General features: G+C 40.7%; 1 protein-coding gene across 2 annotated transcripts in view; it reads left to right on the top strand.

The window, feature by feature from the left end:
* MCTP1 (multiple C2 and transmembrane domain containing 1) overlaps positions 1–12,532 on the top strand; it is a 362,568-nt gene extending 350,036 nt beyond the window's left edge. For both annotated transcript variants that reach the window (XM_074994208.1, XM_074994209.1), the window contains 2 exons: positions 9,020–9,117; positions 10,188–12,532. In XM_074994208.1, coding sequence (XP_074850309.1) covers positions 9,020–9,117; positions 10,188–10,259 — 170 coding nt within the window. In that variant the 3' untranslated portion in view covers positions 10,260–12,532. The remainder of the gene's footprint in view (positions 1–9,019; positions 9,118–10,187) is intronic.
* The last annotated feature ends 1,061 nt before the right edge of the window (positions 12,533–13,593 follow it).

Raw genomic sequence — 13,593 nt, forward strand, 5'->3', positions numbered from 1 at the left:
ATTGTTAGTAATAGATAATATTGTTAGTAATAGATAAGTAGACGGGAAGGTTCAACCTCCCTCAACCTCGTTCCTTTAATACCTCTTTCCAAATTACCGCAGGTGTAGGCAAAGCCTCCCTGCCTCCCGTCTCCGCTTACCTGAACTGACACAGGAAAGAACATACTGCCTCCTGGGATCACATATGTAGTTCGGCCACAAGCGGAGTAACAGAAGGCCTCCCAAAGAGAGGAACAGCCTTGACTGGCTCCAGGGCCCAACAATTAGGGGCAGGTTAGCACCCTGCCCCTGGGTAAGGAGTGAAGCTAGCAACTTCACTCCACCCTTTTAATAGGAAGCGGAAGGGATTTGCATACCCTTACCTATTCCCACTTACCTGCATTAACTAACCTCTCCTATATTTATTTTGACCTTCCGGTTAAATAAAGTTCAGTCCATTTAGCAGAAGAGAACAAGGAAACAATGTTTACTGTAAGTTTATAAGTTAGCTATTTAGAGTTGATACTGTTCCTCAAATAAAAATCTTAGTAACTTTGTTTTAACTCTAACCCTTGTCCTGGTCTCCTTGTCTCTGCCAGCCACTTCCTTCCAGGGGGCCTTAGCGGGGACCAGGGCGTACCGGGGTGGCACTCTCCTGTCTTGGGGTCGCAGCAGGGTTCTGGTTCGGGTCCTGGGATCTGTGCACAGGAGGTTCACGCACCTACTTATTCAGGGATTCATTTAAATATTTAAATAACCTGTCCATCAAGAGAGTCCTGTCAATGCTTATCTTTAATTTCTTGAGTGAAAGACAGGTGGTCACCTCCAGAAAGCAGCTTCTGAGCTGCTTTGCAAATCCACATATCCATGCTGCTGTTTAGTGAGGGAACTCTTCTCCATGAGAAATATTCTCCATGTGATGTCAGATGGCATCAGCATGGCATCACTACATCTTCCTCTTTTGCGCCCACAGACTTTCTCCCAGATTTTCAGTTCCAAAGGGGGGCAGGGGGTGTGCGTGTGTGTGCGCGCACGTGTGCTTTTTCCTCTGAATAAATTAAGAATTCTCAAACTTGTTCAGTGTCCTATGGTCCACCTGCAAACTAATTCTGTTCAAAATTACACAGGTTCTCTGTGCCTAGATGCCAGAGTGACGTTAGAAAAGTATTCATATATTTTTAACTTTTATCAAAATGCTTCACTTTAAACATTTTGAAAGGCTTAATCACATCATTTCCTCTTGGTCTCCATTTCAGCTCCCCTCCCGTCTATTCACTCCTGCCACCTTCCCCTCGGACTCTCTCATAGTCCTGTTTGCTTCACCCACTCCTTTTCACATGGTGCCTGGTTCCCTTCTTCCTGAACGCTTTTCCCCCTAGAGGTGGCTCTTGTCTGACTGCAGTATCCAGACATGTAGTGACTCCTGTCTCTTACTCCTTTTATGTGATAAAGATAACAGGAGGATCCTAGGGTTGTTCATTCTTGTTTATAGCTATTTTATAGATATCCAGACTCTTCTGGTGCTACCAAGGAGCAGCTGTTCCTACATGGCCTGCCAGCCGTTAATGGAATTATGAGTATGTGATAGCCGTTGGCCGGGTAATGAATGGTCTGTGTGCCTAGTTACATCTGAGTCTTTGACTGCTAGGACTGACAGTCCCTTCGCAGCAGGCAGCCAAAATGGCTGACGGATGCTGCAGAGATCGACCCAAGAATTTCACAGCTAGGACAGACTGTCCCTTCTGCAGTGGGCAGCCAGGATGGCTGTTGGGTGCCCCAAGAGTCTGCCCCGTGGAGGCGACACAACTCAGCACTCAGCTTTTCTTGCACCTTACCACTGACCAGGCTGATACAGCCAAATGGCTGAGGTTCTTTGTTTTGTGTTTGGCCGAGTTCCAGTAACTGGAAGGAGTCAGGCTGAAAGCTTAAATGGTTGCTATTTATTATTAAAAGCAGAAAATAAGAATCTTAATGGTTACAAGATTATTGTTCTGTTTTCTTAACTATTAGTAGGACGATACATGTGGTATACCAATTAGATTACAAGTGAAAGTTACCCATTTGAGGACCAGACGCCTCAGCCTGAAGAGCTCTTACTATTAAATGTGCACAGAAGTACATTGCAGGTATAATTCTCACCCCTGCATCCTTTGAATCTGGCGTAGCCAATGTCATTCACTGAATCCCTCAGGAAGAACAATGTGAGGAGGGTGTCCACTGGGACCTTGGGAGGCAAAGATTTTACCTGACCGGCAGGTATGGGTAATTGGAGCTCAGTTAGTGGTCTGCCGGACCCTTCTTTATACCCCTGGGGTTACGCACATTCTTCCTTATTTTAAGGTACCAATAGTACTGGTTCGTCTTTGTGATGCCAGTTTTTACAAGGCAGTTGCAATTTAATTTACACTTGTAGGAGAGAGAACTAAATCATTAAAACAGGACATTCTTTTTGTATGGGCAGGAGATTCCTCTTCTGGGACAAAAATGTGGGCCTGTCAATTATCAGTACCAGCCAAGGGCAGTTAGAGGCCCTGTGGTCAACAGCTTGCCTGTTCGCCCCTTTATCTGTATTCTTCAGTCCAGGGTCATGCTGACACAGCACATCTGTGTTTTGAAGCATCAAAATTGCGCTTGAGATAGCGCATCTGTGCTTTCAAACCTTCTAAGACTGTGTTGTTTCTTTGCTCTTTGTGCTCTGAGGCACCTAAGAGGGGCAAGATGGAGCAGAGCAGGGGGAGTCTGTCTGGCTACAGTAGGGGGTCCACTAACCACAGTTTGAGACAATCTGGGATAGATACTTGATTTTTCAGTGCCTCCATGCTCACTTGGGTCCCTTCAAATGAATGAGGATGGGTATTAGCTCCCTATTCTCCAGTTTTAGTAAGGGCTTGAATTTCAAATGTATACCAGTTACCAAATTCACTCCCCCCACACCCACTCTCTTCTTTTCTCAGGCTGTACATTGCAGGGTGGTTGCACAGGATTGCAGATACACTCTGTGGAAGGCCAGTGGTATTACCACTGCTGTTCTGCAAGGCACATTCTGCCAGGAGCATGAAACTTTATCATCCAGATAGAGTTCCACAGATGATCTACCAGCAAAGGCTGTCTGAAAGAGAGACTGAGTCAGCTTATCTCCCAACTACCTTGGTTCCAAAACCAGAGCAGGCCATATTCATGTTGTGCTGTCCTCACATGCTGGCGTAATGTGGGACTATGGGAAGCTTGTGCCACTGTGGGTTATGCTTTGGATGTATTTTGTTTCCAGAGCCCACAAACTAAACCTTTCCTCTCCAGTACCAGGGGACCCTATGCAGTAATTCAAACCCCGTGTCTAATGGTGCAATAGCAAGTTAGAAATGCTGTTTTAGTTTAGTCTTGGTAAGAGATGCTTGGGGCCTGTGAAATTGGGTTGCTGCTTTGAATAAACCAGTACAGCTTATATTTTGTGGGAAAATGAAAGCATCAAACCTTCCATTTTAAAAATATGACTGCAGAATGGAAATTTGCTCTTCTGGTCAGCTGTAGTTGCAGCTGTTAAGTTTTATTTTTACTTCATAGCATTCTACAGTAAGGCAAGATAAAATTTTACTTTTACTGTCTTTCGAATGAAATACTGTGGGGTGTCTGTCATGACTCTCCAGCTCTCAGGCAGCTTTACCCCCATGCTCCAGAATTTGGGCAGCTAGCTGGCCTGAGTCTGGCATCATGATAGTGCTTCCCTGAAGCTATCAACCCTGGAAGCTGTGGGGTTCCAACTCTGAGGCAGTTCTTCAGACCACCAGCCAGGGGAGCTGGATAGACAAGCTGGCAGGAAACCAAGCAGACTGACATGTGCCTAACAGGCATGTTTTGAAACTTGACTAGCAAGGTAGGGTTCTCAAAATCTACAGGTTAGCACAAAAAGTTTTGCTTTTGATGAATTGGCATTGTCACAGAAAACAAATGTTCCATCCGGAAGCTTCCAGTTGCCTCTAGGTGTTACTGGCAAGATAAAATTCGAGGAGGGAGTACTGGGGAAAAAAAATACCCCAGGAACACATTTAGTGACCAGTACTATGTCTACACTGCAAGTTGCAACATTGACTTTTGTATATTGCTTGGGCACATGAGTAGGTAGGTATCCCATTGTACCCTGTGCTGTGGCAGTGCCTTCTGGGACAATTTTTGCAGTGCGTTCCATTGGTATATCTGGAAGTGAGAGGTTAAGTCACCACCCTGCTGCTTTCTCTATCCTGAAATAATTTCCACATCCTATAATTTTTTCACACCATTTTTAAAAATTCCCACAGTTCTGTGTGCTGCATTTTAGGCTCTTCCACCTCTGTGACAAATACAGGGGTCCTTCACAGCTCAGCACCATTCTCCTAAGTGCTGCTAATACAGGATGCATGAGTCTCCTGTGTTTGCAGAACTTGAACCAGTATAGCTACAACCAAGACTGTGATGTGGAAGATGCAAGGATGAACAAGAACAGTAACTGGATGCTGATGGAGACAATGGAAAAAAATGCCAGGTTTCTGCTCGTGTTTATGGTGCTGCTCTACAGGGATCACTGTTTATGGGCCTGAAAATAAAAAGGGCCAATTAATAGGATCTCATTGTAATACAGGTTTGGGATCATTAGCAGTGGCTTCAGGACTCTGGGATGTGACAGGCCGCATGCCAGTATCTGTGTGCTGAGATTGCTCCAGATTTCTACTACTGAGACAATAAAAGGAGAGCTATAATGGCAGTGGACAAGCAAGTGGAAACTTACACCAGATTGCTATCCATCAGTAGGCAATAATTTTGGAACTGGAAAATCCACATTGAAGGCAGTTGTCATCAAGCATGTAAGGCTACTGAGCATTTTGTGCTCTACAGGACTGTAATTGTGGGTAATGTAAAAGAAATAATGGATGGATTTGCAGCAATCAGCTTATCACACTGTAATGGGGTAATACACAACATCCATATCCCTATTCTGGCCCTAGTCTAACTTGTCACTGAGTACATCAACAGAAAGGAAGTGTCTCCCATGATTATGCAAGTGCTAGTGAACCACTGCGGCACTTAATTGATAGTAAAGTGAATTGCCCAGAGAAGCTGCATGATATGCTCCTCTTTAAGAACAGGGGAGTTCTCCAAAAGCTGCAAACATGGATGTACTTCATTAACCACTGGATTACCACTGATGTTGAAATAAGTGATTCTGAGTACCCAGGCTACCTATTGCTACTCTGGCTCTTGAAGCCATACATTGACCACTGCACAGCCCTGAAAAATAAGCAAACTACCAGCTTAGCAGGTAAAGACCCTTGAATGTGCTTTAGGTAGCTAGAAGGGATGCTGGTGCTGTTTATTCATGAGATTGCATCTCAGCAAAACCAAATTCTCCGGAACTGTATTGTGTACTGCACACCATCTGGGAGGATGGACAAGGTGTACTGCTGAAGCTGAATAACCAGACACATGGGAGAATAGAAGAGCCAACCGTGGGGAGCTCTCACTAAAGGAGGATGTAAAGAAAGACAATCTCTTAGCAGTCAGCCACAGAAATGTTGTCTGATAGGTTTATGGATTGGCATGACTCCAGCGGAGTTTCAAACAGATCATGTGTCAGTGTGGTCCCTGCCATATCTCTCTGCCCCCTGCCTTGTGTAGAAAAGGCATCAATATTAATGCAAAAATTATGTTGTCATTGGAAACTTGTTTACACCTTTCTGAATAGTAAGATATACCTATAAGAAGGTTATAATCACGTTTGGAAATACATATGTTTGGCTCATTCTGTCATGAAATGTTAGTCAATCAAAGAACTTCCCGGTTTCTTTTCTTATTTCTCAGGAATAAGTTATCAAGAAATGACCAAGTAAACAGGATTGTGAAGGAAAGTAGGGTGTGTTACAGTAATAAATCTCAGTAGAGTGAGCTCTACCACGCCCCCTACCCTTGCAAGAAAACCTGCTGTATTCTTCGCAACACTAGAGAAAAGCATGTTTAGTTGATGTTTTAAACTTGTTTCTTAACTGTTGACATGACGAACACCTCTGTGAAATGCAGACTTCTACATGTTACCAAAATGAAAACTTCCTAATATGACTCCTAGGCTACGTCTACACTAGCCAAAAACTTGGAAATGGCCATTTCGAAGTTTACTAATGAAGCACTGAAATACATATTTAGCACCTCATTAGCATGTGGGCGGCCGCGGCACTTCAAAATTGACGTGGCTCGCTGCCGCGCAGCTCGTCCAGACGGGGCTCCTTTTCGAAAGGACCCCGGCAACTTCGAAGTCCCCTTATTCCTATCTGCTCATAGGAATAAGGGGACTTCGAAGTAGCCAGGGTCCTTTTGAAAAGGAGCTGCGTGGTGGCGAGCCGCATCAATTTTGAAGTGCTGCAGCCGCCTGCATTGACAGTTGGGTTTAGGTTGGACATTAGGAAAACTTACTCTCTTGCTGAAATTTAAGCCTGTTTATTCTTGTCCTGTCATCACAAGTTAAGGACAATGATTTTTCTCTCTCCTCCTTGGAACAACCTTTTAGGTCCTTATAAGTTATGTCCACTTTTTTCTTTTCTAGACTAAACAATCAGTAGTTGTTTCAACCTTCCATCATAGGTCATGGTTTTCTAGATCTTTCATAATTTTTGTTGCTTTTTTCTGGTTCTCCAATTTGCCCACAGCTTTCCTGAAGTGCGATGCCAGTACTCCAGTCGATGCCTAATCAATGCAGAGTAGAGCAGGAGAACTACTTGTCATGCTTGCTTATAGCACTTTTGTTTATACATTTGATAATGATGCCCACTTTTTTTCCCCCAACAGTGTTGCACCATTGACTCAGATTTAACTTGTATTCTACTATGACCTCCAGTTCCCTTTGTGTAGTACTCCTTTCTCGGTAGCCATTTCCCCTTTCTCTCTTTGCAACTAATAGTTCCTTCCGAAGTGAAGTAATTTGCATTTGTCCTTACAGAATTTCATTCTGTTTATCTCAGAGCTCTTCACCAGTTTAACATTATTTTGAATTTTCAACCTATCATCCAATGCACTTTCAACCCCTAGCCCCCTCCCTTCAGTCTCATATCATCTACAAACTTTATAAATATACTTGCTATGTCGTTATCTAAATTATTGATGAAACTACTGAATATAACTGGACTCAGAACTCATCCTTGTGGAACCCCACTTGTCATACCCTTCCAGCAAGAATGTGAATCATTGATATTTGCTCTCTCGGAACAGTTATCCAACCAGTTATGCACCCACCTTATAGTATGTCCAAAGGTTGTATTTCACTAGTTTAATGAGAAGGTTGTGTGAGAATATATCAAAAGCCTTCCTGAAGTCTAGATATACCATGTCTACCACTTCCCACCCCCTACATCCCCGAGGCGTGTTGCCCTGTTAAAGAAATCTATCAGGTTGGATTGACAAGATTTGTTCTTTACAAATTCATCCTATTTTTAATCACCTTATTATCATCTAGATGTTTACAAACAGATTCCTTAATTATATGCTCCTTTATCTTTTCTGGTATGGAAGTTAAGCTGATTAGTCTATAATTCCATGGGTTGGACTTATTTCCCTATTGTAGAGATGGGCACTATATTTGCATTTTTTTCCCCAGTGTTCTGGAATCTCTCCCATCTTCGATTTTTCAAAGGGTAATAGCTAGTTTAGTTAAGGTCACTTATTTTCACCAATTATAAACTGGTTATTTATTAACCAAAAATCCACTTGGCCTTAAATTATTTTGTCCCTATATAAACATGTATCTAATACAATGCTAAACTGCATTCACAGTAATTCTGGGAATGGATTTAACTTACCAAGACAAAAGAACCTCTTGGAGTGGTTCCCCCTTCCAGGGTGTAATGCCTTTTAAAGCTCTCTGCAGAGAAATCACAAAAAAGACTAATAAAAGTCACTAGTGATGGTCTGTTTTCTCTTCCTTTATGTAATAATGAAATGATTAATAATTTGTTATTTTGTCTTAGTCATGGTGCCCCCTAAAGTATGTAAAAGAACCCCTCTGACTAAATAGAGGGAGCCACATCCTTAAGCTGGCAGCCAGGGAAACAAGATCAGGCCTACCACTTTGTGTTGCTCCCAGCTAAATGGTTCAGTCATTTTTAAAATAAAATTGCTTTGTGTCCAACAATTTAAAATAACCCCTTTTCACTCCACATCATCCTCCTCTTTGCTGTGTTCGGGATAATCTGTAGGTGGGGTCACCGCCAAGTATTGCACAGAGTTTGTCGTCTGTGGGCAACACCAGATTTACTGTTGCCCTCCATTGTCTTCTGATACTCCTGTGCTTTCAGGTGGCACTACAAACCCCTATTTTAGCATCCCCTGTGCAATCTGCACATAGATGTCAATATTTCTGTGGCTGTTTTAGCTGTGCATGCACAGCTGCTTCTCCCCCATAGACCATGCAGATCCAGAACTTCTTGCCTGCTGTCTGCAGGAATTCTTGTGTGTGTCTAGAGCTGGCCAGGTCTGATGCATGCAACCAAGGTGAGCTGGTGGGTGTACTTCATGGGGGCAGGGGTGCACTTAAGAAAAATAATTTCAAAAACACAGAGGAGACTTTAAAGCGTGGTGGGAAGCTTGTGGTCTCTCTGACGTCCTGCTGTGCAATTTAAAATTGTGACCAAGTGGCCACTTGCAGAAATTAGGGGCACCATCGGACAGTTTACTGGAGAGCAGTCAAAGTTGACATAGGTAATGCGGCATTTATATTCATACTGCCATCCTAAGTGGGTCAACTGTAGCTTTGTGTGACTTAGGGAGGTTGTGTCATTGCATTGTTGTAATGATGTGCAAATTTTGGTGTAGACACATCACACAACTAGGTCGATGCAAATCGCCTTACATTGACCTAACTTTGTCGTAGACACCAGGCCCTGAGCTTACAACTCAAAGTTAATGCTAACAATCAGCCTATGAAATACAACTTAATCTTTTGTCAGAAATTTGCCAGAAATGTTTTCAATAAGTGTGGGTATAAAAACTACAGCTTTTAATAACGTTTGAACTATCACTTTTCCAGGCATCAATAAATTTACAAAGAAACTTCGTAGTCCATATGCAATTGATAACAATGAGCTACTTGACTTCCTTTCTCGAGTTCCCTCAGATGTACAAGTGGTGTGTATATACATATATATATATATATATATAAATTCTCATATGGTTGTCAATTTAATATTAGATTATTAATTCTATAGCTTAGTTACAATTTTTATCTGTATCACTTTGTTTTGACTTCATATTTTATGGCCCATAGAAACTAAAATTCAAACAGGCTGGTGAGCCTTCTGTGCTTTTTTTCCAGTTATAGAACTAGTTTTGCCAATCTGGCTTTAGAGATCCTCAAGGGCAATCGGTAAAGGAGAAGAGTGTCTGGGAAATAGTGGTGGGTGATGGAGGAGTTGTTAGCCAACCACCAGAAGCTGTTGTAAATATTGCCAGAGTAATGGGGTTTGCTTAAGAAGTCCTGGAGCCTGAGGCCATCAGTCTCTGAAAGGCAGAAACAGGGATATCAGATAGTGAAAGGAAATTCAATTGGGCATTCAGTGACAGACTCTCTTGCCCAGTATCTTCTGATCACACTGTGAATTTGAGTTGTTGCTATTTACTTTTATAAGGTGAAGATTTTTGTCCCCTTTACTATAGGGGTCAAGGTCACCTTTTAAAAAAAGCACATTTTGAAGCTTGTGCACTTATATTGTAGTGGGAATCTTAGATGAACTATTCAGTGTTGCAGCATGTTTTTATAAATTGCTAGTCATGAAGAGGGATACTTTTTTCAGCATTTTCTGATGCTGGGTTAAATTGGAGTTGCACTTGCATACATGGTGTCAGCTCAGCATTACTAGATAAATTTAATAAAAATGTAAGGAATCATTGATATCTTTCAAATGGATACTCTTATTTGCAACATAATATTTTGTAAAACAGACTTAAGAAGGTATTAAAGCAAATTTTAGTTATTTTCTGACAGGATTTTCCTAATGCTGGTTTTGGTTTTTACTCCAAATCTATGAACCTATTGTGTTTGCAGCTCACTGTTAAGCAAGATAACATGTTTTTCCCAAAAAGGTGGGGTGGGGGGGGGGGTGGGAGGGAGGAAAGGAATTCTTGTTACTTTGGTGCTTGTTCTTTTGCTGGTAAGTGGCCACCTGACCAGTTTCTTTCTGAACATTGTGTTTAAACAGGTGCAATACCAAGAACTGAAACAAGATCCCAGTCACAGCCCCAATAAAAGGAAGAGAAACAATCCTGGCTAGCCAGCTTCATCTCCTGAGGAGTCTAGCATCTGGTGGGGAAAGAAAAAAGGAGAAGCTCATAGCCTAGGCAGCATTTCCTTTCTCTAAGCTTTTTATTTATTTTGCCTTTTTAATCACAACTGAGAGAATTTGTAAATATGTACAAAGGCATTTATCATTAAATATATTAACATTGTACAGACCAATTTGATGAAGCCTTTACATATGGGTTATGCTGGGTGGAAAACCTGTGATTGATGACACAATAAAATACTTAATGAAAAATAAATGGAAGAACATGTGCAATATCTTTTCATAGGAGACACATAAAGCTGAATATTCAAGTCATGCTGATAAAATTTGCTAATATGCACATTTAAACTTTATTTGAAAATGTAAGTGCAGTTTTAAGTGAACACTAACATTTTTAACCAAAAAGTTTCCATTCAAATGATTTATATACATTTAGATAGAAATACAATGTAATGGAACCTACTACATCTAAGTTTTTGATAAACATAAAAGTTTAGATCCTCCTGTTAACTTCTGGTGCAGTGTATTCAAACTGATTTGGGATGCTTGTAAGCTAATGAGAAATACAGCAAGTGCCAATCTCTTACTGGAGCTCCATTATTTGAAGAGATTCCTGCCTTTGTAATTCCATCATGAGACTTTAAAATACACACCTATAAATACTGGCAGATTTATAACTGAATGCATATCTTTCTATATGTATTACTAATATTAATTTGTACTAACTAGTTTAGTGACTGAAGTACCAAGCTCAGTTGCAAAGAAAATACTACCACACAAACTCCACATTGTTTCAGATATCAGGTTATGAACACCATTTGTATACACCAAAATTTTTAGTACTAATCTTAGTCTGTTTTGCTTTCTAATTACAAGTCATATTAAAATACTTTACTGCATTCTCTGTCTGTTGCTGATACGCCACATGTTGTAGGGGAAAAACTCAGTGTGGTAAAAAGTGATACACTAGTTCTATTTCTTCATTTAATACATCAGATCCAGACTTGCCAGCAGCATGAAAGTATATTTTATAAATTAAGTGGCGCACACATTGATATTTTAAATGCTTACTAGTCATTGTATAAATAATACTTAGGGTTATATTCTTATCTCTCTGCATGAAGGATTCTACACTTAACTCCCCACAAGGGGTCCACTATCCACTAAGTAGGAGCCTAATTGTTTGCAAAAATTTTCTGTTACGTTACTAAGAAAGTTGACTAAACAGAGATTTTGGCCACAAGAGAAGTTTTCTGTGCCTGATGTTGTGGGGGAGCTGTCTTACACTGTGATTGCAAAGAAGTTGTATTGCAATATATATTTGAAAAGGATATTTAAAGTGTAAGCAGGGAAATGTATATATGTGCCTAAATAATGACATCGCTCAAGAGAGCCAACTAGGAAAACTATTTTATTGTAAAGATTGTTGCTAATTACTGTTTCTTCTTGTAGAGCTATTTTGATCTTTTCAGGTATCTATTTTGTATAACATGCCTAATACAAGTGGCATTTTTACACCTTTCTGTGAAAAGGCTTTGACCTAAAATGTGCTCCAGTTAGATCATTATGTTATAAGAATCTATTTAAAATGAACCCATGCCCATCTTGTCACTGGTGGTTGCTGAAGAACAATACACCATTGATGAACAATTTAATGTTACTAAAGCTTGATTATTGATGGGACGCTTGTTTGAAATAACTTTCAGATTTATGAAGTGTAAATACGTCCCTGATTGCTGTGTGGACTTTCTCTGTGGTACTGAAAGCTCTGTAGTCTATATCAGTTGTGCAATTTCTAATATTTAGTTTCATGCTAACAGCTACCTTATGAATATTTATCACATTGTCTAGCTATAGTGGAAGGTGGTGTAATGCTAACTACATTTTTAATGATTGGGAATATCTCAGATAAAAGTACAGGTAATTCCATAGACAGGGAAAGGGCTTATGTCACCCTTTCCCTTACATATTCTACTTACCGCCATATTTTCATCCCCCTCAAATTTGGGCTTGTGGGAGGGGGAAGAGAGGGATGATATGGAGGATATTTGGGCTGCTAGGACTTGTACAGCCAGGAGCCTTAAAGAATATCTCTTTTCAATCCTCCAATCCATTTTATTTCTTATGGAATATCCACGAGGGACAACTACCCCATGTTTCCCATGCAAGGGTGCCCTGCCCCGCAAACCTGCTGCGGGGAATATTACACCTCCCCCTGCCCCACACACACACTTCACATTAGCTAATCTGATGATCTTGGAGGGAGAAGCACCTACCAGAGTGTCCTATGTATTCTGTCAATATCTATTTCACCACTTCTATAGGAGGGGCACTATTCCACCTAAAAAAGGACTTTTGCTGCAATAGCACAGACCTGTCTAGTTTGTTGCTCAGTGAGAGGTGTGGAAAAGTGTGTATGTGTCAATCAATTGACCTGCTCTGTAGTAGAAAGTCACTTCCTTATTTGCTAGCCATACACCTCTTCGGATATGCTAAATAGCCTCCACAGTGGAATGAACAATCAGATCATTAAACAAGAACAAGCTGTCAGCATTAAGCAGATCAGTGTGTTAGATATTTGGCGGTGTTTTTCTTTGGTGACCTGTACTTTTGTTTTCTCATGAGTTGTATGCTGAAAGAAGCATGAACTAAAGCTGAATAAAAACTTCATTTTTCAGTATACAACAATATAATTTTCAAGACTAAAATGAAAAGAGCATTGCCACTTAATATGTTTTATGCTTCACTGTCCTAGAGTGCATCTTGTCGTGCAAATGAAATGTATAAAAGTGACACTGATTAAAAATGCCATCTCATTATAGCAGATGGGCCTGCAGCAGTAAAGCCAATGCTCCTCCAAGCTTTCTCACTTATTTGTCTAGAGGTCCATTTTTGCTCTCTAAGGGTTGTCTATTATGCTGTGTGCAGGATGCCCTTTGGAGAATAGTTTTGATTTGTGCCTCTCATTAGTAGATGAATTCTAGAGATAATATGAAATTATCTAAACTGATTTAAACATTACATAAAGAGTTTAAAAAATACCTTTTCTTGTAAGAAATTAACTTTTCTAAAGTCTCTGTTTTCAGACAACCAGAAAAGCGTCATCAGGGTTGGCGTGAAGTCACTTATTTCTGTGACAAGGGAGGAAGAAGTGGGGTAAAGTCATTATTCAGTTGGTACTTTTTCTGGGAAAGGGATGCTGCACTAGGTCAATTGGAGGGGCTTTCACAAAATCTGTTTGTTACAGCACACTACATTTGGACAGGAACTAGCAGTCAGGAGGCTTTTATTTTCATCTCTGCTAGTGCCTTAAGGTTATGGT

The sequence above is a fragment of the Carettochelys insculpta genome, chromosome 5 (genome assembly GCF_033958435.1).
Source record: "Carettochelys insculpta isolate YL-2023 chromosome 5, ASM3395843v1, whole genome shotgun sequence".
Lineage (NCBI taxonomy): Eukaryota > Metazoa > Chordata > Testudines > Carettochelyidae > Carettochelys > Carettochelys insculpta.